The sequence below is a fragment of the Lycium barbarum genome, chromosome 5, assembly GCF_019175385.1.
Source record: "Lycium barbarum isolate Lr01 chromosome 5, ASM1917538v2, whole genome shotgun sequence".
In the NCBI taxonomy this organism is placed as follows: Eukaryota; Viridiplantae; Streptophyta; class Magnoliopsida; order Solanales; family Solanaceae; genus Lycium; species Lycium barbarum.
In genome coordinates, this window is record NC_083341.1 from 11,413,510 (window position 1) to 11,440,474 (window position 26,965).

General features: G+C 36.2%; 3 protein-coding genes across 4 annotated transcripts; 2 read left to right on the forward strand and 1 right to left on the reverse strand.

The window, feature by feature from the left end:
- Positions 1–1,169: 1,169 nt before the first annotated feature.
- Positions 1,170–6,521, reverse strand: LOC132640451 (GCN5-related N-acetyltransferase 3, chloroplastic). The gene is made up of 4 exons (XM_060357046.1): positions 6,033–6,521; positions 2,369–2,427; positions 2,173–2,229; positions 1,170–1,775 (listed from the first exon to the last, which is right to left on the reverse strand). The coding sequence occupies exons 1-4, from the start codon at positions 6,480–6,482 to the stop codon at positions 1,613–1,615; spliced, it is 729 nt and encodes a 242-aa protein (XP_060213029.1). The 5' UTR covers positions 6,483–6,521; the 3' UTR covers positions 1,170–1,612.
- A 5,678-nt stretch (positions 6,522–12,199) lies between these two features.
- LOC132640452 (translocase of chloroplast 34-like) lies at positions 12,200–16,809 on the forward strand. Of its 2 annotated transcripts, XM_060357048.1 has the most exons (9): positions 12,200–12,401; positions 13,096–13,151; positions 13,651–13,755; positions 13,901–14,008; positions 14,099–14,223; positions 14,794–15,058; positions 16,142–16,210; positions 16,289–16,450; positions 16,536–16,809. In XM_060357048.1, exons 3-9 carry the CDS (start codon positions 13,657–13,659, stop codon positions 16,611–16,613), a joined length of 906 nt encoding a protein of 301 aa, XP_060213031.1. In that variant the 5' UTR covers positions 12,200–12,401; positions 13,096–13,151; positions 13,651–13,656; the 3' UTR covers positions 16,614–16,809. The 2 variants fall into 2 exon arrangements, with proteins under 2 accessions (XP_060213031.1, XP_060213030.1); XM_060357047.1 differs by lacking the exon at positions 13,096–13,151 and having other exon boundaries at positions 12,201–12,401.
- A 651-nt stretch (positions 16,810–17,460) lies between these two features.
- On the forward strand, positions 17,461–26,014 carry LOC132640453 (ATP synthase subunit delta', mitochondrial-like). The gene is made up of 2 exons (XM_060357049.1): positions 17,461–17,838; positions 25,432–26,014. The coding sequence occupies exons 1-2, from the start codon at positions 17,575–17,577 to the stop codon at positions 25,774–25,776; spliced, it is 609 nt and encodes a 202-aa protein (XP_060213032.1). The 5' UTR covers positions 17,461–17,574; the 3' UTR covers positions 25,777–26,014.
- The last annotated feature ends 951 nt before the right edge of the window (positions 26,015–26,965 follow it).

A 26,965-nucleotide genomic window follows, 5' to 3' on the forward strand; every position in this document is an offset into this window, starting at 1 on the left:
AAAACATGATTGTCCACAAATATTACAGCACCAGCTGCTAATACCCCAGCACTTACCCATTCCAAAACCAGGTCTAACAATTTCTGTCGCTGATGCTCCAGTTATTACATATTTTAGATAACTAGGCGGCATGTTGTTTGGTTTTGGGATGGAAGTTTGAACTTGGAATATAACCAACATTGGAGAGTGGTGGAGCAGGCGATGGCTGATAGCTCTATCCAGCTGCTCATTAGTAGCTCGGTCCGCCAACTAATGGGTAGGAATAATTTGTAGGAATTGGCAATACTGGAGGTTTGGCTGTGGTTTACTTACCACATTGAAGAAGGGGCTACAGATTGTGGTTGCTGGTAAGCCGAGGCATGTCTACACTTGTCATCCAAGCTGCTGTGATCCGCAAGCCTCGTTATCACCTGGTAACCCAAAAGTTCGAAAAACTCATTTCTCACGAGCATGCCAGCATGTGGTTTTAAAAAAATAAAAAATAAATTGAAAAACACTTCTAAAATTCTTGATGATCTGAGGTAAAAGCTTGCTAAGTGAATACCTGTGCCAGCATATGAACTGGGTTCTACCATACCCTCTGAAATTCTGATCGAGAGAAACAAATCCCTGAATTTTGCACTAGTTCTTTTCTCGCAATTGAAAGCTCTCCACTTCTTCAATTTTCTTTGAAGCCTCATAATTCCCTAAGCCCTTGGCCAGAATTTTTTTCAAAATCAGAGTCTCAGCGGGGAGCTTTTCTCCGAGAAAATATGCTCTCTACATTAAACATTGACGTGGAGGGCCAAATCTTGAAGAACTGATTCAGAAGTGTCAACAAGCATCGAGAAGTTAGTTTTTCAAACTGGATTTGGATTCCCTTCGACGGGGATGATCTATGTAGGAGCCTTAGTGGAAATCAGGCAGGCCTATCCCATATTTTTCTCATTTCATGCAAAGCTCTCCTCTATTGATTCAAGAAGGTGAGAGAATTTGTGGCTGCTCAAACTTCTTTTCTCAAGAAGTGATGAAAGAGAAAAAGATGCAGCTATACTGCATCATTGTTAGTTTTATGCTAAATGACTTCAAATTATTTTCATTTAAGACTAATCCTGCAACCTTTTCCCTGTATTACCATCTCAGCTAGACAGGAATCAGAATAACAGTCCAACGTTAGCAACATAACAGTGTAAAAAGAATGATTTCAGGATCCACAAGAAAGTGCAATAGCTATTCGTTCAAAGCCTGTACTGCAATTACAATAATACTCCATACTACACCTAAGAATAGAGATTTTACTGTACACATAGAAAACATCTGGAAAATGACAGATTTGAAATAATTCAGCCCTATCCAAGCAGTATCCATCACCTTCCAGCTTTAGCTTCTCCACTCTTTCTTCTGTCCAACTTTGTCTTGGCCCTGACGTTTTGCATTCACGGCCATTATGATGCATTTCTTTAGATACTTGAAATGATAAAATCCGAAGAATGACACAGAAAGAGGGAGAACAAGGAAGCTCTCCAAAGAAGCTAATATACAACACTCCAGCGACGATTGCAATTGAAGTCTCATGGAAATTACATGAAGAAATTTCAGCTCTATTGGCATTACTTGATCGTGAAAATAGAGATTATATTTTAAGGTTCCCGCTTACTGATGGAACTAGTAAAAGCTTTCTACCAGCACATGTTACCATTTGCTCACCCTCTGAGTGGGTAGAAGCAGACCTAGTATACATCATTGTAGTGGATGCCAATACATCATCTCCAAATCCGCATGCTCTGAAAAACAGCCTAGGGGAATATATGGTAAAAAAATTGTGAGCATAGAAGTTTCTCCTTCAAAATAACAGCAGGAAAGATTTTCTGGATTATACATGAACATCTAGGACAATTTATCAGATAAAAGGCTCCAACATGGAAGAATATCTATTAAGAATTCAAGGATCAGTTTTGCAAGGATGTCTGCATTGTATGCCAGAATTGTTAGCTTACACATATTCATGCAACAAAAACATAAAGCATGGCAAAAGAAATTAATAATTGAATCTACATAAAATATCTCTTAGTCCATTAAAGTGGTTGCTTGAATGAGTAAAAGATAGAGCATCTTATTTCATCATAATAAATTTTAAGGAAACAAAAACTGCCAAAAGAGTGAAGTTTTGCTGCCTGAAAAGTAATGACTCACTTCTCATGATCAGAACAGAGGGCTGCTATGTCATATATGTCTCTGTTGGCAAGAATCCTGCCAGCAAATTGAGCTTCATGAACATTGAGTAAAAGGTGTCAAAAAGAGAACTCGTGCAAGCATTATACATCTACAATGTGTGCCTCTGCCTATATGTGACTATCAGAATACAATGAAAACAAGACAACATGGCAACCTTAGTATCCTTTGAACTATCTTCCTGCCAATGCCTCTTCTTCGTAGTGAAGGGATGACCTGCAAATTACTGAAGCACAATCACATGAATACTCCATAGATTATAATATCCCATGGTATTGGATTATATATACCAAAAAGAAGTAAATGGGGAATTTTAGATAAATCCCGAATGACAAAGATCTCTTTTTTTATTTCCTTACTGGCTAGTGTTTAATCAAGGATCTCAAATGTACTTATTGTTGCTACTTTTGCAGTGAACTTTGAGGCATCCTCCAAGTACCCTTCAAACAAGGAGCAGATCCGCTCCATGAAAAATTACTCTAGTAGTTGTGATGCAACTTTAGCATCTGACATGTGTCGTGAATTTTAAAAGCCGAGACCGTGACATTTGTACAGGATGCACCCGTCTTTTACCTTTCTATTGAATATATCTACTTTCCAAAAGCCACCATTTTTTACCTCTTCCAGGAAAGAGGAAACCCGGCAAAACGAAAAGTCTACAATTGACAACTAAAAGGCTTGTCTTCTTCTAATACTTTTAACATATTCTAATTTATGTCTTTAGACAATACATTGAATCTAGTAAGTTTTCATTTCTAAACATCGAGTGGACATATTTATACTAGATTAGTGTACGTGCGTTGCACGTGTTTGTCGCGTCAATTTAAGATATTGTATACAAGAAGAACGAATTATGTAAAACAAAAAAATAACGTCAAACAGATGATTCATTTAATGACCAAAAATATTATTACGTAATAATTGAATATCCTCGAACCTATAAAGATAAACAATTCAGTTAAGTTAGTTATATAGTGCTTGTAATTATAGATGTATCATCTTAGGAGACAAAGATATGATTTCAAAGTTCTGAATATTAAAAAATAATTAAACGATAATTTTGTCAATGGAAAATTTAGTCTTACAAAAATAAATCGATTGTGGGCTCAAAATTCAATCATATATCTTAGCAAAAATGATGCCAATAAATGAATGCACAACATAAAACAAAATCACGTTATAAAAAGAGTGGACTATAGATAAATAAAACCACTGAACTGCTTGATTATGCCAAATCCTACTTGTATAATCTATCTATATTTTATATTATATTAAAAGCACGAAAGACCTTATGGATTGAACTTTTTGTCCTTCATTAAAAAACTCTAGCATAGACAAAATTGTCATTTAGTATTTTTCTCAAATTACTATTTAATTATCTTTATAATATTTCACCTATTTTATTTTTTGGTAAAGTAAAAAAACCGACTATTATTTTTGGAGTCCTTTTTTACTTTGACAACACTGCCTTAAATAATTTTATTCCTTCTTGAAATTATTTAGGCAGTGTTGCCAAAGTTAGAATTATTTAAGGCAGTGTTACGAAAGTCAAAAAGGACTCCAAAAATAACGGTCGGTTTTTTTACTTTTCCAAAAAATAAAGTAGGTGAAATATTATAAAAACAATTAAATAATAATTTGAGGAAAATAGTAAATGACAATTTTGTCTATGATAGTATTAGTCTATGAAGAGCAAAAAGTTCAATCAATATTTTTAAGGCCCTTCGTGCTTTTAATATGATATAGATTATTTGTCGATTCGATTTTATTGTTCAATATGCATCTTCATATATGTTTGTCATGGTACTGTAAAGTACAAAGTATTAACCTGCTTTTTTTTCTTGTTTTAAAGTTAAATGGTAACTTTTTTTTTGACGAAGTAAAGTTAAATGGTAACTTTAGCATGCATAATGCACAGATGTTCGACAAAATAAGTCTGAAGAGTATGTGATCTTGAGCTTAAACTTGGTCTTGAACTTAACAGCGACGCAAATGTAATAACTTTTATAATGAGTATGCAAGAAGTATTGGTTTTAGTATTCGTAAAGAATACCTGAACATGAATAGAAAATTAGGTTATATGATGTCAAGAAAGATTAGGTATTTCAAAGAAGGTTTCGGTGGAGATGATATATGAAGAAATAAAGTTATAAATCCACAGATAAAAACTAGAATTAAATGTCAAACTCACATTATTGTTATGCGTTGACAATTCTGGAAGTATCATATTACTAAGGTTGACATATAAGATAATCATCTTCTTATTCAATCCATCAATGGTTCACATATTAATATCTCATTGAAGGATAAATGAAGTACAAGCTCATGAATATGATTTAACAGAAGATTGTCTCCAGCTACTTTTGATTTTACGAGTCTCCGAGCAATAATCTTATAAATTTAGGTTATACTAAGTAAGATCAGAAGATTTATCTTCGAACAAAATGACAAAAAGCTAGGAAATAAGGAGAGACCAGAAATATGTAGTCTCATAAGTAAGCAAATTACATGTTTCTCCTTATTACAACGTTTTTTATCGCTTTATTCGAAAATAATTCCTTTGATCGCTTAATATTACGCAAAAATTACTTAACCACTCACTTGAAAACTCAACAACAACAACAACAAGCCCATTATAATCCCACTATGTGGGGTCTGGGGAGGATAGAGTGTACGCAGACCTAACCCCCACCTTGAAAGGTAGGGTGGCAAATCTAGCATATTCAGTCAAATAAATTTTATGAGCTTGTATTTCATTTATCATTCTATGAGATAGCAACATGTGAACCATTAAAGGTGGAGCAACAACCTTAACAATATGATATTTTCGAATGATTAATGCAGAACAACAATGTGTGCTTGACATCTAATTCTAATTCTTTTTCGTGGATTTTTAACCACACTGTTAATCATATTCTCCAAAATCTTTTTTTGACTAAACACATAATCTTTATTGACGTCACATAATGATTTTTTTTTTCCAGTACATAATGTAATTTCTTATTCGTGTTCACGTATTTTTGCTAGTACTAAAACCAACCCTTCTTGCATACTCGTTATAAAAGTTAAGTGCATCATCATCTCTATCAAATTCAAACCCAAGTTTACACTCAAGATCAACATACTATCAAGATTTATTTTGAGAATTTCTTCTAGTGCAGTATCATATGTATGTTTTTCTCAAAGTTATTTATTAAACCTCAAGAGAACAAAAAACTATTAACACTTTTTACTTAATAGTACCAAAATAATGACCAACAAAATGACATGCGAGGACATATATTGAACAACAGAACCAAACTTGAAAACAAGAAATAATTACTTATTAGATAAATCAATATATTCACCGATCATTAAAAATAAAAAATAGCAAATTGATAGATCCAATGTATTGCTTAAAGGCATAAAACATAATCATGTTTAGTTCAAGTAAACAATTGATAAACATAAAAAGTAAAAGAAGAACAAAAACCTTTCAACACTCAATGGTAGTGCTTCCTCGGAAAGGGTAGATGCTATTGGAGGGCCACGTAAATGCCACGTCAGCATTTGTGTTTACTTGTTCAACTTTATGGAAGTTGAGGTGCCTACTTATGCACACCCAAAGTTCGAGGACATACTTGCCGGCTGAGGCTAAGGGCCCATTTATGTATTATGCAAATTGGAAACCATTATCAACTTTAGTCTCAAATTCCTAAAGCTACATATATTTTGAGCTAAAACGACAGTTAAAATGGGACGGGGACGGAGGGAGTACTAAACTGCAAGCAACAAATTCAACTAATTTCACATATAAAAATAATAACAGCCATTAATCTAACCATAACATCATAGATAGCAGCAGTCAATCCACAATCAGAAACAGCACGTCCAAAACCAACCAATTCTCCATTACCGGGCGTCACCGGCACCACTTTACCAATCCAATCTCCACCAATACCCGTTAAACCCGACCCGACCCGAGACTGAACCAAATCCGGTGCGAATTCGGGTCGCGTAAACACCGAAACGACGACGTAGCTGTGAAGTAACGCTTTTTTGAGCTTGTTGATATCTACAGGCTCAACTCTACCTTCTGAGTTTAGTTTTGGAAAACGGTGAGAAGAATGGTTGCATAATGAATAGAGGTTTTTAAGGTGATTAGGGTTTATGTCTTTAGGGTTTGTGGAGATAAATATTGGCGGCGGCGGCGTTGGTTTGATTTGAGAGAGTGTTTTGTGGCGGAATTTGGAGGGAAGATAACTGCCGTGCACCGTGGCCACAACTGCCATGTTTTTCTTTTTTGGTTTTTTTTTTCCTTCCTCTTTTTCCCCTTTTATATGCGGCAAAGTACCAAAAATGCCCTTGAATTATCGAAAAAGGTCTAAATATGTCTGTCGTCTCCACCAAAGGATGTAGTGTAATAGATGAAGATGCTCTTCTCTTGGTCAGATCTTAGGTTCGAACTCTGAGTATGGAATTTTTTTTGACATGACGCTTTTTCGAATGGGCCTTACACGGTGCGAATCCGGATTACTCGGGCCCCAATTGGATACCCTATGTTATATCCCGTATTTTTGAACGTCGGATTATTTGCTGGGGTGGGGCCCACACACCGAGATTTTTTTTTTTGGAACATCTGAAAAGTCATTTGAATCACATATGTAAAGTTAAACACAACTCATGAAGTACCCTTGGGCCAAATCAAAGTGGAAGCCCTCCAAACGAATATTTTTAAGAAAACGTTTTCGGGTGACCTGACTTTGAGGGGCACAAACGGTATTATAAGTTTGAAATTTGGAAAGATACCATGAAATAGAAGTTGTAGATAATTGAATTAGCTTTCTATCCATAGGTCGTGGGTTCCTAGGTGATGTCGGTACAAGGAGATATGAACGTTTTAAGGTCGAAAGGTCAGTGGGCTAGGCCCAACTCGGGATCAACCGAGTTGACCCAAAAAAATAAAATGAAAATTTAGGCCCAATGTTTAAGGGGTGGCCGGCCAAGTGAGGCCCAACCCATGGTTTTAATGAATATTTCCATGTGCTAATTAATTATAAATGGTCACTATCTAATAGAAGTTTCAAGAAACAAAGAAAGAAGAGAAAGAAGAAAAACCAAGAGCAAACATAAGAGCCATTTCGGGTTGGCCATAGAAAAATCACCCTCAAAAAAATCTTGACTCTAAAATTATTTTCTTGTTGAATTCCTACTAATTCAAGGTCCCTCTACAACTTGGTGTAGTTGTTTTGGAAGATTGAGCATTAGTTTCATCAATCTCACACTTTGGACAAGTGAAGAAGATTGGAGAAAAAGGTAGGAATTCATACCTTTTTATTATGTTATGAAGGTTTGTTTGTGTTGTAGTATATGGAAATGAGTAGAAACTATGGAAATATGGAAGTTTACAAAGTGTATATATATATGTAGCCGTGAGTGTATGTATGTTGTATACATATATGAGTTGAATTTTATGTTGTATTCTAGTTGTGGTTATGGTGAAAATTATATTGGGAATGAAAGTTGAATGAATTTTGGTTGAAGTTGGAATGTAGAAGATTATGTCACTTTAGAATGATTTTGTGATATTATGGAAATGAAGTTGTTAAGATGTGAATTATGATTATGGTTGATGAAATTGGAAGATGGAAATATGTTATGGATATGTAGGTTGAATATTAGAAGTTTTGGATGAATTATGACTTTGGTAGAAAGTTTGTATATTTTGTATATCTTGTGAATATTTTGTGGAAATGATATGAAATGCTTCCAAATTATATTGTGATAATCTAGATTAATAATGAATATGAAAACATTGAGATTGGTTTGGAAATGGGAAGTCGGAATGAAAGTTCTTGCATTATATCGGAAAGAAGACTAGTTGTGTTATATTGTGTCCTATATTGATTGTTGTCGTTGTTGGTGTTGTTGTTGGGTTGTTGTTGATTGTTTTGGCCGAGTTAAATTCTCGGGGATGATATATGTATAGGGGAGATGCTGCCCAAATTTCTGTAGGCAATTATGAATAAAGATTGAATACTTAAAGATTGGAAATTGAGAATTGGTAAATGTGACCAATTGCAGATTTTGGGCGAAACGGGAATTGAATTTGGAAAGGCGTAAAGAGCATATAAGGTATGTAAAGCTATCCCGATTCTTCTTTTGGCATGTCCTAGGTGTACTAGGATCGGATTTGAGCCCCGGAATATATTCTGTCCATCGGAATCCGCGTTTGAAATTGTCACCTTTTCATTCAATAGAATTGAACCTTTTAGGTATGCTTTGTTGGAAGAATTAGGCAAACTTTCACAAATTGTTTAGAAAGTTATGAAATGTCCCTAGTACCTCTATAGGTGACCCCACAAGCTTAAAATACGTAATTTGAGCCCACCGCTTCGTTTGTCCCGAGGTGGGCCCACTATTTCCGATTTTACCCCTTTTGTATTTATGACTTGTCTTCGAGCTGCTTTAAAGGAAATGTCTTAACTACTCCTCTAACTATTATCTAAAGAATTGTTTTAAATACTCCGTTAAGTCTTATAAACTGTTTTGGATCTTGGAAACGATCTTAGCAAGATTATGCCTCCGTAACCCATTATGACATCCGAAGTTTACTTACTATGATTCCGTCCGATTTCATTGTTTTGACTTGTCACTCGATATGCCTCATTGAGTCTCTGGAAGTATACATGGTATTTTATTGCATTTAGTTTCTCACTACTCCATTCGTGGATGCCTCAATGTTTCCCACACTGAGCCCGGGCCAGGATATGTTCTCAAGCGTCTTCCACTGCATTGTTCGCCGTGCCTCGATGTGAGGGGGCAGGTATATATGTACATGGGTTGTGGAGTATGCTGTGCCATGTACACTATTCTGACATGATATGATATGATCTGATATGGCCATTTGATATGTTATGCTATGTTACGGGGTTATTCCCCTTTTCTGATCCTTATGTGTTGTGGCACCAGCGTCGGGGGGTGGCCACGTTCTGTCTGCCGAGTCCCTTGGCAGGGGCCGGATATGATATGGCATATGTTTCTGTACACACTCTTCATGTTTTGAAAATATGCATTTGATACTCTGGATATCACACTCACTTTTCTGTACGTTCTGTTTCGGTTATGATTTTGTCCCGTAGTGGGACCAGGTATGACATACGTTTTCTGCAAATACTATTTATGCTTTATGATCAGCATCTTTGCTAATCTGGATATTCCGTTCATTTTCTGTATCTTCTGCTTCGATTATGACTTTGTTTACTACGTTCCATGCTTTACATACTCAGTACATATTTCGTACTGACCCCCTTTCTTCGGGGGCTGCGTTTTCATGCCGCGCAGGTACAGACTACAGATTTGCTGATCCGCATGTTTAGGACTATATTCTGCCATCTTGGAGTGCTCTATTGTTCGGAGCCTATGTTTGGTACAGTCCTTGCTATGGTACATTTGTATGTTGTTCAGGGGTATGACGGGGCCCTGTCCCGTCTTATGATTCTGATGTGTTCTGTAGAGGTCTGTAGACATACATGTGAGTTCTGCATATGATTTGGGTTGGTATGATCTGTGACAGCCTGATCGGCTTCCTTGTGCTTTATCCGTTAATCTGTGATAATTAATAACGCCAATTGACTTTTACATTTAAATATTCTGCTTATATGCTGGTTTGGGTTATTGGGTACGTTCAAATGTCCAGCACGGACACTAGTCGCGGCCTACGGGGTTGGGTCGTGACACCCTACACCGAGAAACTAAAAAAGATTGTCCTTCGTCTATCTATTTTGCTAAAATTAACTCTCCGATTATATTTTTGCTCGCTTATACCCTTTGACTAAGGTCAATACTGAATTTTAAAAAATGTTTATTTAAATTCCTAGTGTAACTTCTTATTGATCAATTAAAACGATGACCCCATTACAAAGACTCACCCATATGTACCTTTTTTCCGGACTAACTCAACCCGAACAAAAAGTCTAAGTAGCTATGAAGTAACGCTTTTTAAAGTTTGTTGATATCTACAGGTTCAGCTCTACCTTGTGAGTTTAGTTTTGGAAAACGACGAGAAGAATGGTTGCATAATGAATAGAGGTTGCTAAGGTGATTAGGGTTTACGTCTTTAGGTGTGTGGATATGAATATTGGTGGTGGCGTTGGTTTGGAGGGAAGATAACCGCCGTACACGGCGGCTACCTACTTGGCACTTTTGGTAACTATACTTTTCTCCCCTGTAGTCTCCTTTTTTAACACGCTCTTCTTGCATCAACAACCCCGTTAACTAGTTTGTTGCCAATTAAAGTCCTTTGTCACTTCTGTATGGCCAATAGATTTGTATGTAGTTATGTACCAAAAGAAATAAAAATAACTTCCTTGATTTGTCTCCGTATTATGATTATATGGCAATATAAAGTTGAATACTTAAAGGATTGCCTAAACTTGTTTAAATGTTTTATTTAAATATTCAAACTACGCCTATGATTCAGTGAACACTTGACCTATGCTCAAAGTGTGCTTGTTGGATATAAATTTGTCAATTATAAACTAAGCTGAATGCATGATGTTCACTTGCGGTTGATAATATATGGCAAATAAAATCAGTGAAAAAAAATCAATGTATGGAAAAAAAAGTGAAACTAAGAAAGCGAGAAAGGAAAAGTAACACCAGAAAAGCAAATTCCACCTCCTGGGCAATAATTTTTGTACAAATTTAACTTATGTAAATAATTATCTTTTTATCTTCTGACCATCACTTCAAGCAAATCCCCTAAGGATCTTTGCTGTCCACTTTTATGTTATCGGAAGTTTTCCGATACAGACAATTAGGCGTCATACAACTCGTGTTTATGGTCGATTCAATAGTTGTCAATGTCGAGACCAAATTTCCACTCCACATAGATGCAAACTCAAATCCAATGATACTTTGAAAGACTGTCAAATGAATTCGACCCAATTAATGCAAAGTTCACGCGTAAAAAAGAATTCCTCTAGTCAATGATAGCCGTAAGAGTGCTGCAAAGGTAATTCTTATTTTTATGATAAAACATCTCCTAATAAGTATATTCCGTATTTTCTTAATCATAATTTTTTACTTGGTCTATGAAAACTTTGGTGTTAAAGCGCGATAAAATGAGGTGGGAAGATGAACTAATAATGTGTGAATGCGTGGTTGAAAAACAAGGCATTAAAAAAGAGTTAGGAAGAAGAAAAGGAGAAAATAAAACAAAAATGGTTGGAAAATTCCATTTTCCCTAAAAAATATTTACTATAGCTTATAGAGCATTTCATGAACTTAATTTTAGGTAGCAGACACACGCTTAGGTCGTATCGCAACTCTAATCCAATAAATTGACACAACATAAATTACATGTTCAATTAGTTATAGACTTAATTTTAAGCGTCTAAATAAAAATTTCAAACAGGCTTAAGGGACATCGACATTCAACCTAACAAGCTGAGTTGGTTCAGCTTAATGCTTTCTCGGTCGAGCTTGTCTCACGGAACTTGTCTATTAGATTTACCTCTCTTGTGTGATTTGCGAATACAGGTTCTTGTCAACAAGGAAAAACAAGTTACTCCATAATTTTATGTGCCTCAACCATACAATCATTTGGTATGATGGATAAGGAAAAATAATCACGGGATAAGAATTTAGTACCATCATATCTTTTATTTGGTTACTAATCCTCGGATAAGTTATCCCAGGATAAAAAATAATACTGGGATAAGTTATCCCTGATAGAGAGTGGAATAACAATCCCAAGATTAGTTATACCAGGATAAAATAACGAAAATAACAAAAATAGCCCCGAGATCTCTCAAACTCCTTTTTCTATTAAACAAAGCGGAGGATATTTTGTAAATAAATAATTTTTTCTTAAAAATTATACATTTCATATTACTTTTAATACAACAAACTAAATAATAAATAAAAAATAATTAACCCAACCTAAATAATTTCAGTATAACTAATCCATCATATAACTATTTTCAAACCAAAAAGACCCCTAGTACATGCTTTGGGTGGTTGGTTAAGAAACAGTCCATTACATGAAAACGATAAGGCCGTCCTAAAAACAACTTTTCCTTAAACCCTTCACTCTCAACTCAAGTCACACCGACTAGCCCCGCACAAGTTCCCCATTTATCTCTGTCTGTTGCATATTTTTGCACACATATTATACAAACAAACAGCTTTTTTCTCAATCCAAATTGGTGAGTTTTCTCTAAAAGCTTTCATTTACATATTCTTGTTCTTTTCTGTATCACAAACCTTTTGGAATTACATGTTTATTTAAATATTAATGTTTTAGGGCGAGTTTGCTTAAAGGGGTCCTGTAATTTCTACAATTTCTGCAGCTTTACTTTTTTCATGGTATCCACAAGACTTAAAATTTAGGGTTTATATAGAAATAATTCTCGTTATTTGTTTTGCTTATTTTTATTTTATTTAGTATGCTGATGATATGAAATGAGCTTAAATGAAGAAGTGAGATTCATATAGCCGACCCCAACCTGTATGGGACTGAGGTGTTGTTGTTGTTGTATGTTTGACTGGTCCATATAGGCAATACTAGGGGTGTCAAATCGGCGGGTTGGGCTGAATTTGTGCGGGTCAAAATAGGCTGAGTTAATAAACGGTCAATACTTGGGCTGAAATTAGCTAAAAAGCTGGATAAATGTGACTTATTGGGACTACGGTTTAGACTAGTTAGTGACTTGTATGTCAGCAAGGATAAATGTGAGTTTTAGAGAATAATGATTTGTGGTAATAAGCAACTTATTTAGTATTGGAATGAAATGTGTCTAAATAGAGTGGCCCAAAAGTAGAGGAGGACCCCAACTAGCTTGAGATTGAGGCATAGTCGATTGATTTTTGTTTTGATTGGAGTTATTTCCCTAAATGTAGATGTTTCTTTACCTGTGCTGGTGGAAGATAGCAGGTACCTCGTGGAAATAATTGAGGTGTGTGCAAGCTGACCTAGACACCACAGTTAATAATTATGTTTCTTTGTTCAACTGACTAGGCAAATTATTTAGTATTGAAATGAATGTGTCTAAATAGAGCTGACCAAAAGTAGAGGATTCATAAGAGGACAGCAACTTGTTTGTTACCTTTATCAAAAAAAAAAAAAAAAAACTTGTTTGGGATTGAGGCATAGTTAGATTGTTTTTGTTTCCCTGATTTTAGATGTTCCTTTGTTAAATTGCCTAGGATTTTTTTTTTTGTATTGAGATGAATGTGTCTAACTAGTAACTAGTGTGGCCTAAAAGTAGAGGATTCATATCAGGGCCCCAATAGTTTGGAATTGAGGTGCAGACGTGCAGTTGATTGGTTTTATTTTTGATTCTAGTTGCTTCCTTAAATTAGATGTTTCTTTGCTCAATCGACATATGTTCTGACTGTACCTTCTTTAAATTCATTAGATTTTAGTTCTAACCTGGACCTGTTTTGCATGCTTAGCTATCAATGGCATCTCAGGTGATAAGAGAATGGGTCGGATTCCAACAGTTTCCTGCGGCCACTCAATCAAAGTTACTTCAATTGATAGGAAAATTGAAGCAGGAGGTAAGAGTCTCTCTCGTTACCTGATATGCTAATTTCTATCTGTGTTTTCTGGAGTGAACGATCCATTATTTTGTTTTTTATTTCTTGTCCAAATGAGCTTATGCACGTTTATTTGGCTGACATGTGGATTGTTCAATTGCTGTAGAGTGGAAGTACATTGACAGTCCTAGTAATGGGGAAAGTTGGTGTTGGAAAATCTTCGACAGTTAACTCAATTTTAGGGGAAAGAGCAGTTGCTGTCAGTGCGTTTCAGGTACATATTCCTACAGAATTTAGTTGAAAACGTAACCTTAGACGCTTTCTTGTGGTTTAGGACATTCAAATAAGGTTTCTTGTTTTTCAGTCAGAAACTCCAAGACCAGTGATGGTTTCACGTTCATCGGAAGGATTTATATTGAACATTATCGACACCCCTGGGCTGGTCGAAGGGGGATATGTCAATGACCAGGCTCTTGATCTCATAAAGAGGTAAATATTTACATGCTGAAATATTTTGGTACTTCTCTTGCTCCTGTTGTGTGGTAGGTATGTCTATAGGGGTGGCAAAATTAGCCCATAAACATTTGACCCGCCCAACTCATTCAAGTTTGGTTGGGCCAATAACCCGGCCATTTATTAGCTCAACCCGTTTCCTAAAAATGGAGCTGATATGTAGCCCAAATTGACCCACAGAAACCTTGTCGAAATATTTCCAAAAAGATTTTTTTATTTGATATGTTATATATAGCCATAATTAAGGAAAAAAAGCTGTTTTATTAGATACATAAAAAATTATAAAAGAACAAACAAAGAAATCAAAACTTAGTAAGAATTGGACGGGTTGGGTTATAACTCGCTCTTTGGCCCATTTTAGCCCAACGCATTTCAGCCCTAGTAACTTTTGGGCGGGTTATTGACCTATCCATTTATCAACTCACCCCATTTTGACCCACCCAAATCAAGCCCAGCCCGCCCATTTGACACCCCTAGGGCTAGATGTCTATTCCTTTGTCTGACTAATGCTATTTTTTTCTTTTGGGGGTAATTGGATCCAAACAGGTTCCTCTTGAACAAGACAATTGATGTTTTGCTCTATGTGGATCGTCTTGATACATATAGAGTGGATAATTTGGATAGGCAGGTTGTGAAGGCCATAACAGATAGTTTCGGCAAGGAAATATGGCGTAGAGGACTTGTGGTCCTCACACATGCTCAGGTCTCCCCTCCTGATGGATTGAGTTATGACGAGTTCACTTCGAGAAGATCAGAGGCGCTTTCCAAAATTGTCCGCCTGGGAGCTCGAATTAGGAAACAAGAGGTTAAGGTGGGTCACAATCACTACTTTCTTCAATGCTTGAAGCAGATTTTCAGGATTCCTACAATCTTGTTTCCCTTCCCGGAGTCAAATTTTCTTTGGCACAATTGGCATTTGGTATTTTCCTTTCATTTTTGTGCTCTATTGAAATCTGTTTGCAAAAGAAAAGCTGGAGTTTATACTGATTAAAAAGAACAACAGCTGGAGTTTATGTGTCATGCTCCTGGCAACCATATTTGGATGACCTCACTCCATTTCACTCCACTCACTTCCTTTCTGTGCCAATTGAGATGGCATAACTCAATTAATACAATTAAGAGAGAGAGAGAGAGAGAGAGAGATTGTCCATTGATTTCCAAAACTGAACAATGATAAATTAATTAACGTATTAAGCTGATTAAAATTAAAATGTTTACCTATCAGTTAATGGTTCTGCCAGTTAAATAACCATGCAGATAATCTGTCTTGTATCCCACCTTTTTCTTCGTGTTTAATTCAATTTTCTCTACATGATATCCTCTGAACTCGTCATTTCTTCATGTTTGCACACCGTGTTCCCATGGTACGTGTGTGAGATCCTCTTTCCATTTGATCCTAAAAGTAGTTTAAGCACATATAGCATACTCCTTTTTTTTTTTTTTGTGTGTGTGTCTGTGAGTGGTGGTGGTGTATGTGGGGGGTTCATTTGTTGGGGGGGGGGGGGGGGGGTTGGTGACGACAACCTAAGTTCCAATGATCCAACCCGAGAGGATCATAGTATTGGTTTTTCTCTCTCCAAGAATCGCTGTTTGGTCTCTACACTGGATTGTTGAACACTCTGGAAAGTATACTGCACAAACCCTAGTCTAAGTTTTGACTTTCAGTGTGTTTGTGTATTAGATACATTTTTTATACTTGCATTTGCAAAATTAACTTGAACTTCAGTTTCAGAAACAACAAGTGGAACCGTGATAACGGTGAAAAGCTATCTTTCCCCTTCTTACTTGAAACAGTTATTATATGTTTGATTTATTTTTATGGTGCTTTTGGTATAAGTATCCTTTCATCGCAGTTTTTTTTTTTAAATACTTATCTTACTGTTGTTGGTGTTAGGCTTCTTCAATTCCTGTTGTTTGCGTTGAGAACAGTGGGAGATGTAACAAGAATGACAACGACGAAAAGGTTAGATATACATGGCTTTGTCTTGTTAAGTTTTTGTAATATATTATGTTTATTAACATGGTCTGCATGGTTCAACAGATTCTTCCAAATGGAACTGCTTGGATACCCAACATAGTCCAAACTATGACCGAGGTTGTCTTGACTGACAGCAGGAGTATCTTGGTTGATCAAAAATTGATCGATGGACCAAATCCCAACAATAAAGGCAAAATGCTGATTCCTCTTATCGCAGCATTCCAGGTGAGATTTCAGTCTTAAGGTTTCTCTGCTGCACTAGTAAACACGCGATTCTTGTGTTGACCGCCTGACTTTGTATCTCTGGCAGTATTTCTTTGTTGTGAAAACGATCCAGAAGTGGATCAAGAATGATATTGCAAGAGAGAGCAGACCTTCATGGGCGTAAGCAAACCATCTGCACTGGCCTCGTTAATCCAATTAACTTAATTTCCCCTCGGGTTCTTTGTAGTACTTTGGGTTTCCTTGCCAGTAGTTCTATTCATTTTTGGTAATAATGTAGCAGTTATGCGTTTTTGTTAATATTGTACTAGCAGTTATAGTCGGTGATATTAGTTGTATGCACCAAATGAATTTCCATTTCATTTGCTGATCCTGGCGTTATACTTTCGATACATTTAAGTTATTGCAGTGTCATTTTTATAAGATGAAGTCCACATCTAAGTATTATATCGAACAAAGACTAAAGTTTTGGAATGTTCAACATGTTTGACTCGATTCTATTTTTATGCTACCACTTTTATAATTTTCAGTTAAATCCATTTTTAAGCAGAAAAACAGAAAGAAGTTAAATTCATTAAACAATTCAAGGTTTAAATTTTTGACATAATCTATTTTCTATTAAAATAAATTTTCACTGAGTATGTTTTTTCATTATTACTATTCCCTCAGTCCAATTTATACGAACGTGTTTGACTTGACAACTTGACATGGAGTTTTTTTTTTTTAAAAAAGGAAGACTTTTGAAATTTATGTCCAAAACAAGCCTTAATATATGCGTGGTTGTAAATCATATCATAAAGTTAAATTATTTTTAAATATAAAAAAATATCATTTTTGTAAGGACCGACTAAAAAGAAAAAAATGTCCCATAAATTGGGACGGAGGAATGCTAACATTATTATAAGTCAAAATAACATTTTAAACACTGTGCCACTGAAAGAAGATAAAAAAAAAAAAAACTAAATGTGGTGACCAAAAAAAGAACAAAATAATATCAATTTTAAATTTTTACTAAAGATTCCCTTGCATTTGGGCCTTTATAGAAATTAGGATCCAAAAAAGAAGTCATTCCATCAAACCCTTTTTTGCTCAACTCCGATCACTTTCTCCGATCTAATCGCCCAATAATGTTGCGACACGCGTCCCGATGTCTAACCAGAGCCACCACCACAACTCTTCGGTGGCGCCGCCCATTTTCAAGCGATCTACAATCGGAACACGTGGCAGATCCAAACTTCGTTGAAGCATGGAAGAAAGTAATTCCAAATGTTGAACCACCGAAAACTCCATCAGCATTCATGGCTACTAGGCCCGCTACTCCTTCCTCCATTCCAACTAAGCTTACTGTCAATTTTGTTCTTCCTTACTCTTCCGAATTGGCCGGTAAAGAGGTAACATTATTATTATTATGTATAATAATAAGCTCTTCCTTTGGATATTTCCTCATTTATGATATGTGATAGCCCTTTTCAGTGATGGAGCTGTAATATATCCCTAAGGAATGACTTTACATTTTGATCTATAGAATTTACTGATTTGAAATTATGTGATACTCCCTCCATCCTAATTTAAGTGGCTTAGTTTGACCGAGCACAAATTTTAAGGAATAAAAATAGACTTTTGAATTTTATAGTCCTAAAATAAAGATGTGTATAATGTACTAAAATGTCCTTTGAATCTTGTGGTCCTTTAAATTTGCTATGAAAAATGTTTATATTCTCAACTTGGTAAATATAGAAAGAGACTCTTTTTGGGATAGACAATAAAGGAAAGTAACTGACTTGAAATTATAAGTATCATAGTAGGTCAGATTTGATTGCCTCATTTCGAATAGTTCAAGGGCAAAACTGTCACAAAAACATAACGGAGGGTAAATTTAACTTATTTTGAATAGTTCAGGGTTTTTTTTTTTGGACCCGTTTCCTTTTTTTTTTGATTACGAATATGTAGAAAATGTTTGAAAAGATTGTAGTTAAGAAAAAAATTATTTGGCTTTCCAACGATGATATTGTAGTATAAAATAGAAGAAAGGGAGTACAATTTCCATAGTTGATGTTAAAGCAACAGAGGTTTGAACAGAGGTTCAATTTGTTGACAGCAATTTTTATAACAATTTATAATTTTCCTTATCAACAAAAAGAAAAGAGGTTCAATACCACCTTTATAGTCTTAATTCCTAAGAAGATTGAAGCTGTGGAGTTAAAGAGATTTCTGGCCTATAAGTTTTAGTGGGAGCCTCTACAGGATTATCTCAAAGATATCAACAAAGTGACTCAAAAAGGTGGTGTACAAGCTGGTTGATAATGCACATATGGATTTAATAGGGAAGGCGAAACATGGATGCTGCACTAATAGGTAATAGCCAATGGGTGCCTAGACACAGGACAAAAAGGGAACACATTAGTAGTCCTATATAAGTTAGAAATTGAGAAGGCTATGATCATGTTAATTGGAGTTCTCTTACCAGTGTGGTTAAGGAAGTGGGATTTGGACATTTGGTAGTATATAGATTATCTGGGTGAATTTTTATGTGAGCACTGTTAAGTGCTCCATAATCATAATGGAATTCCTGAAGCAATTTTTTTGTTTTGTTTTTTGGGTTTAAAAGGCTTGAAATAAGGAGATCCTATCTTCCCCTCCCTATTCATTTTAGTGATGGAAAGTTTCTGTGAAATGGTGAGAGCGGCCAACATAGATGGATGGTTACAAGGATTCAATGTAACAAACGACTAATGTATTATGGAAGTCTCCACCTATTGTATGCGAATGATAGCCTTATCCTTTGTGATTATGTAGAAGATCAATTAAGTCATTTGAAATTGATTCTGGTGGTTTTTGAAGCAAATTCTGGTCTTTCTATTAATTGGAGGAAAAACCTATTCTCGGTCAATGAGGTGCCAAACAATGGTAGTTTGGTTGGAATTCTCGATTGTCTGATAGGGAATTTGCCTATTATGCATTTGGGTCTTCCTTGTGGTGCTAGTCACAAAGTTGAAGGGATACTCGGAAGAGGTTGGCAAGATATGAAAAGCGGCTTGGAAGCAGGGAAGAAATCATACATTTCCTTTGGGGGAAGATCAGTGGTTAACAGTGTGCTAAATTCTTTACTAACTTATGCAATTTCCTTGTTACCTTTGCCAACCAAGATTGAGAAAGCGAATTGATAAAGTGAGAAGAGATTTTTTATGGCAAGGTAATGATAAAAGGAAGTCCTTTAACCTGGTCAAATGGAGCACACTCGTCAAGAATAAGAACAATGGAGGATTGGATATCAAAGATCTAAGGGTTATTAATGAAGTACTATGCGTATTCAATTATGAAAAAGAGGCCTGCCAGAAAAATGCTATTAAGAACAAAAAAGAAAAGAATAAGAACACAAAATTTAAAGGTTCAAATGCTCTAATTTGGGTTAAACACACATTCTGCCATGTCAGCATCGGTGTCTAAGATATATATATATATGTATATATGTCAAGTTGAAGTGTCTAGTTTGTCACTGGGTAAGTTAAGTATCAAACTGGCAGTTGGAGCCAAGTTTGAGTGTCTGTCTATGTATTTGCCAAAAAATAAGCACTCCTGGCTCCCAGAAGCTTTGTTTGTTTTGGTCAAACTGCATACGATTCCATACAAAATTTGGGTTCAATTCTTAAGTTTGTGAAATCTTGGTACAAGTCTACATTTATTATTTAAGTCCAAATATGTGGATTTAAATAAAGGTGTAACTTCATTTTTTGGATTGAACGCTTAATTTGGGCTTTAAATTAAATAAGTTCATTTTATTAGTTTCGAGCTCAAAAGTCTACTTTGGTTGTAGGGCCAAGCTCATGCCACGTATTCAATGACGTGGCATTCCAGTCAAGTCACATGCCAATAAAATAATGTCATGTGTTCAAGTGATGTGACATGACATGACATGACAAGTTAACATAAAGACCAATCAAAGGTCGCCAAGTGTCCAGATAACATGGCTTATTCAAAAAAAAAAAAAAGTGTCCAGATAACACGGTTCATCCAATCAAATACAATCTTATCATATAGCTTTTGTGAATGGTTTGATGACTCATGTGAACCAAACAAATTGAAGAAAAAAGGATTGTACTTTTCAAAAAACTCCTTTCTCCTACAACTATAAATAGGGGTCTCCATATGGCCAGAGAAACAAAAAATACATCAAGCAAGCTGAAGGAAAGCTAAAGAAGCTCTAAATAGAAACATTCAATGCCTTTTCGTTCGTGATAAATCCAACAACAAAGTTATAATCAAGATTCTAACCCTTCAAGAACAAGCCAAGAACCCTTGAATATTTGTTCTTGAGTAGAAGAATCAAAGAACATCATTTGTAAAATCTAGTTGATAATTCTAATTAATAACCTTTTCTTGTCTTGAATATTTCACTCTTTTGCCAATGCAAAAAAAGGATGTTCCACGTACTTTAGTTGAAACATCAGAACACAGAATGTACATGTACATCAAAGACATGATAGGGCAGAACATGCCATGTACCACTTAGCCGTAGCTGGGATGGGAAACTCTTCCCATACTCGCATGTACGCATCAAAAGAAAAGTAAGAAAATAGAAATTTGTGTTGAACGCATTCAAAATATTCAAGACAAGAAAATGTTACTAATTACAATATTTAGTATGAAGAGACGATACGAGTTACAATCTCTGGGATATCACTAGATCTACAATTGACATCTTCTGATTCTTCTCACGAACATTGATTCAAGGGCTCTTGGCTTGTTCTAGTAGGGAAGAAACCCATCACAAACTAGGATTTAAGATTCAACTGTCATGAACAGAAGATTTGAAAACGCCCGCTTAAAATCTTGATTTGAACTTTGTCGGATTTATCACTGACGAAGATCGCGGGTGTAGCGGAAGAATTTGAATGCTTTTCTTTTGAGCTTCTCTAGCTTTCCTTTAGCTTGCTTGATGCATTTCCGAATTTTGTTGGCTTTACGAGGGCTCCTATTTATAGTTGCATGAGTGAGGCTTGGTACCCAAGCCATCCAAAAGAAAGGAAGTTTCAAATATCTTGGGTCTATTATACAAGAAAATGGGGATATTGACGATGATGTCTCACATCGTATTGGTATAGGGTGGATGAAATGGAGGCTCGCTTCAGGAGTGCTGTGTGATAAGAAGGTGCCACCAAAACTTAAAGGCAGGTTCTACAAAGTGGTTGTGAGACCGACTTTGTTGTACGGGGCAGAGTGCTGGGCAATCAAGAGCTTTCACGTCAAAAGGATGAAAGCTGCTGAAATGAGAATGTTGCGATGGATGTGTCGGCACACCAGGCGAGATAGTATTAGGAATGAAGATATCCGGGCTAAGGTGGGAGTGGCATCAGTGGAGGACAAGATGCGGGAAGCGAGGCTGAGATGGTTTGGGCATGTGAGAAGGAGAGACACAGATGCCCCAGTGCGGAGGTGTGAGAGGTTAGCTATGGATGGTTTCAAAAGAGGTAGGGGTAGGCCGAAAAAGTACTGGGGAGAGGTGCTTAGACAGGACATGGCACAGTTTCAGCTTACCAAGGACATGACCTTAGATAGGAGGTTACGAAGGACTCAGATTGGGGTAGAAGGCTAGTAGGTAGTCGCAGTTTTGATCTATAGTCTATTGTCCTTTGATTCTTGCTACTATATGTTGTTTCTTGTGCTTCGATTAGCTTATTTATCTGTGGTAGCTACTGCTTCCTTTTTTCAGACTGCTCTATCATGACTTATTCGCTTTCTTTAGTTTTATTTTCATTTTGCTTTGAACTGCTTGTGCTTATCTAACCTTTTCGCGTCGTGTTTTCTCTTGAGCCGAGGGTCTTTCGGAAACAACCTCCCTATCTTCCGAGATAAGGGTAAGGTCTGCGTACACTTTACCCTCCCCAGACCCCACATTGTGGGATTTCACTGGGTATGTTGTTGTTGAGAAGGTAGTTCGTGATGAATTCTTCAATTTGATTGGTTCGCTTGAGTCATCAGACCTATTGCAAAAGCTTTGTGATATGATTGTATTTTATTGGTTGAGCTATGTTATTTGGTCACTTGATTGTCTTTGATTGGTCTTTATGTTGACTTGGCATGCCACTTCATTCGAACATATGGTATTAGCTCGTTGGCCTATGATTTGACTGGAATGTCATTATCGTTGAATACGTGGCATGGGTTTGGGTCCAGATGAAGTAGCCCTTGGACTTGAAGCTAATAAAATGAACTTATTTAATTTGTAAAGTCCAAACTCCTGATTAACTGTTCAACGCAAATGAAGCTGGATTTAAATTTATTCCATATAATCATACATCAAAACTGATCCAAATAAATTTTAAGTTCTTACAATGTGATAGATGGTACTGGTGTACCAAGAAAGCTAGAACCACTCATGGTGTGGCAATCTAGAGAAGAGTATAAGATCTTCGCTTACTGATAAAAAATTAAAAAAAAAGATCTATGCAGCCTGCATTTTTGGAGAAAATTGGTTTCAAAGTTGGTGATGGTAGGAAGCTATGTTACTCGGACTCTTCAAAAATATCGATTGGTGTGTGTCGGATCCTCCAAAAGTAGTGTATTTTTGGAGGATCCAACACAGGTGCGGTAGCAATTCTAGAGAGTCCAAGCAACTTAGGTAGGAAGATCTTACTCGCATGAGCCTTTGATGGAACAATTTCAAGATATTTTCAGATCGGTATAGTGAACTGAAGTTTTTTTGGAAGATTGTGAACCAAATGGGGCTTGAGACATAATATCTTGATAGGTATAGTGAACTGAAGTTTTCTAATAGCGAATAAGGTTACTGTGGAGATCAAATAGTACACAAGAAAAGCTATTATACAGTTAATTCTTGCAACAGGATGCTGACAGGCGAAGATCAATAAATTAGATTATGTTGTCGGAAGCAAATGCGGAAGACAAAAGCACCTTACAAGGCGGCTTGTTTGCATGGATTTTTGCTAAGGAAGCTTGCTTAAAGTAGAACAACCTTCAAAGAAGACATTTCTTTCTGTGCCGCCGATGTTACTTATGCGGCGAACAACCAGAAACTCAATCATTTGTTTCTACACTGTTCATTATAACATACCAACTGTGGCACCTTTTTTCGAAATTATTATGCCCTTGTTGGGCAATGCCTGACACTGCTGCATTCATTTAAAGAAGTTGGAAAAGAAAGGTGACAGACAAAAGAAAGTTTATTGGGTGGAATACGATCCTAGTTTGAGATGTTTTAAAGCCAAATCCAATTCCACTGAGAAGATAAAATTCAATTGCATTTTTTGTTTTAATTTGTGTAAAATAATACTTTTGCTTTCAAGATTATAAAAGGGATATACTTTTGCCTTTTTGCTTTCCTTGTAGTGCTCCGTACAACACTAGCTTAGTGCTGGTTTTTAGTTTATAACGTCTTACCTTTTAAAAAAAAGTGTGGCGTGGGTGATATCTTAGGAGGAGAAGATCAAGAAAGACAAGCACCACTATCTCATAGGGTGATGGAGTGGAGGAGGATGATGATGGTGGAATCAAATTTTGCTTGACAACTATGGTGCATGATGGTAGAGAAGAAAACAGAAGGAGATGTTTTGATTGGGTCGACCAGGACAACTCATGAACAGAAAGAAAATGTACATAGCTGATATAACTGATATGCCTGATCTAATTCTACCATTTCTAGTTCGGAGTGACTTCTTTATTACAAGCTTGTAAAGTATGTCTTTGTGCAACATTGAACGGGTCCTAATGTAGTGAAGTTGTTTGAGTTATGAATCATCTGCTTTACACCCCCTAATACTTGAAGGTTTGCAACCAAAACATAGTTCGAGGGAAAGTTTTTCTCAATATAAGTAGTTGGAGGGCCACTATGACACTTTCCCGTTTAAATAAACGTTGAATTAGTGAAGGTGGAATAGTTAGTAGAAAGAATGTTACATAAAAATTTATACTATAGTGTCAGTTGAAGATATAAAATTAAATAAACAAAAGTGTGCTCTTTCTAATAGATTAAGGCTTTAGATGCTTTCACACACCTCAATATTACATCAGAGTAGTTAGAGGTTCTAGGTTCAAGTGTCATTGTTGTAAAAAATATCTCGACGTGCTTGGCTCATGAAAAAGAATCAGGCCCGCATGCGGAAGTGTGTGGAAGATATAATTAACTGAATCGAAGTGCGACCATTCTAACAGTTTGAGCTTTTAAATGGGCAACCACAAACTTCAACAAATAAAACTACTCTTTCTAGTTTGAGTTTAGGTGATGGAGCATATTTATTATTTACATTTTGGGAGACATTCCAATATGTAAAGCAGGTCAAGTGGGACAATAGGAGTAGCCATTCTGGATATTGTTTTTAAGGGATCAATTGGAAAGGAAGTTTTTGTGGTAGTGATAGTGAATCAAATCTAAGCTTCATGAAGGTTTTCTAAACTGAAGCCTTTTGTATCTTTTTTTTTTTTGTATATGGCAATGAGCCTTTTGTATTTTATTCTTGCTAGATAGTAATTACATGCAGAATTCCTTGTGAAATCTTCATTTATAGGAATGAATTAGTTAGCAGTCATTGTTGTGGGAAAAGCAACTAATAATATGCTCTTCCGTTTGTATAATTTAAATTTGGTTTTGCTTGGTTTAATTGATCAGTTTATGCTACAACAGAGTAGTGCAACAACCGTAAATACAGCAGTTCAATTGGTATTAAATTTCACAAGAATCTGATCAGCGTGGAGTCTAAACTTTGTCGTTATTAAAATTTGGGCTAATTTCCAAGGGTGCTCCACAAATTGTTGATATATTCCAGTTTCTGGCTGCAGTCTCATTTAGCATTGTATGCTGAGTATTAATAAATCAGAGTAACATTTTCTAGCTCAATGTTTCAGAGTTGTCAAATTATGTGGTAATACTTGTGTGAGGTTTAATACTATGCTTATGATGAATGTGCATCAGTGGGTCTGAAAAATCTGATTCAATCTCTGATCACTCCTCCCTTTTGCATTATATCCAGGTTGATATGGTTATTATCCCTGCAACTACAGGACAGATGGGTGTTTTACCTGGACATGTAGCGACAATTGCTGAGCTGAAGCCTGGTGTCTTATCAGTTCACGAGGGCAACGATGTGACCAAGTACTTTGTGAGTGGCGGATTTGCATTTGTTCATGCAAATTCTTTTGCGGATATTATCGCTATTGAAGCTGTACCAGTTGACCGCATTGATCCGAACTTGGTTCAAAAGGGCCTCACTGAGTTCACTCAGAAGTTAAGCACTGCATCAACCGATGTAGAAAAAGCTGAAGCCCAGATTGGAGTTGATGTACACAGTGCCCTTAATGCTGCTCTCACTGGTTAAACACGCAGCAATACAATCTTTGTCCTTGGTGAACTTTCTTTTTTCCGTTTTGTGTCTGATTGATACTTCTTCACCCTTTTGCATAAGCTGATGATGATGATGATTTCTATTTCAAGTCGTGCATAACTTGAATAAATGCTTGGGACAAGCTTTCCTTGCGGTTCTTTTTGCTGCTATTTCAGGTGTATGCTGAACTGCAATAATGAGAAATAGATTGTTCAAAAGGAATTATGCAATAGTTTCATGCTACCTAATAATTAGGCTGGGATGTACCTTCTGTGTTGGTTTCCAGGTCTCTGTGTCTCTCTGTTGCCGTTACAGAGCTTTACGTAACCCTTGCTTTACATACATCTAGGGTCATTTGATTTGTGGGATAAGCAATAACAATCCCGGAATAGAATGGGGATTTTGTTATCCCGCGTTTGGTTAAAGTTTTCGATTCCAGGATTGGGGTATTATTGTTATACCACCCTAAATGTGGGATGACAATCCCGGGATAAATTTCAAAATGAAAAAGATGATTTTCGTCCAATGTGAAATTGAAGGTCAATGTCACACCCGTATCAAGACATAGCAAAATAGTTCTTCGGAAGTCAAGAACATTAGCCATCCTAGTGGCTCTAAGAATAGGAGGTTCTTTGAAATCATACATATACGTCATCTGCTCGTTATGTGAAATTGAAGGTCAATGTCACACTCGTATCAAGACATAGCAAAATAGTTCTTCGGAAGTCAAGAACATTAGCCATCCTAGTGGCTCTAAGAATAGGAGGTTCTTTGAAATCATACATATACGTCATCTGCTCGTTTCTTAAGGATCATGCCCAAAGAAATAAAGGGTAAGCCTTACATACCTGTCCCACGTCCAATTAGCTACGCTTATTCGTCCAAACTTGCTAGTCTACATTCAAGAGAATTGACATAATCATTAGACTCATCGACATATACTTGTCATAGTCCTTCAAATGAATTCATTTATATTCTGTCGAAATTTCGGCAGCATCTCCCCTGTAAATACACCATCCCCGAGAATCTAACTCGGCCAATTTATCAACAACAATACCAACAATCATACTAACAACTTCAACAATCAATCCAAAATATATTCTAACATGGTTCAAGAACTTTCAAAGAATTCACATAATGTTCAAACAACCCAACCAACATGCCACTTCACCCGAAACCTTCC

What these genes read in the sequence shown, in the direction of transcription:
- LOC132640451 (XM_060357046.1), bottom strand. Translation starts at nt 6,482, where the DNA reads ATGGCAGTTGTGGCCACGGTGCACGGCAGTTATCTTCCCTCCAAATTC. An exon ending in CTGCTATCTATGATGTTATG is followed by an intron (nt 2,428 to 6,032) that starts GTTAGATTAATG and finishes AGTAATTTGCAG; the next exon opens with GTCATCCCTTCACTACGAAG. An exon ending in ATAGTTCAAAGGATACTAAG is followed by an intron (nt 2,230 to 2,368) that starts GTTGCCATGTTG and finishes ATTTGCTGGCAG; the next exon opens with GATTCTTGCCAACAGAGACA.
- LOC132640452 (XM_060357048.1), top strand. Translation starts at nt 13,657, where the DNA reads ATGGCATCTCAGGTGATAAGAGAATGGGTCGGATTCCAACAGTTTCCT. An exon ending in AGAATGACAACGACGAAAAG is followed by an intron (nt 16,211 to 16,288) that starts GTTAGATATACA and finishes ATGGTTCAACAG; the next exon opens with ATTCTTCCAAATGGAACTGC. An exon ending in CTCTTATCGCAGCATTCCAG is followed by an intron (nt 16,451 to 16,535) that starts GTGAGATTTCAG and finishes TATCTCTGGCAG; the next exon opens with TATTTCTTTGTTGTGAAAAC.
- LOC132640453 (XM_060357049.1), top strand. Translation starts at nt 17,575, where the DNA reads ATGTTGCGACACGCGTCCCGATGTCTAACCAGAGCCACCACCACAACT. An exon ending in CCGAATTGGCCGGTAAAGAG is followed by an intron (nt 17,839 to 25,431) that starts GTAACATTATTA and finishes CATTATATCCAG; the next exon opens with GTTGATATGGTTATTATCCC.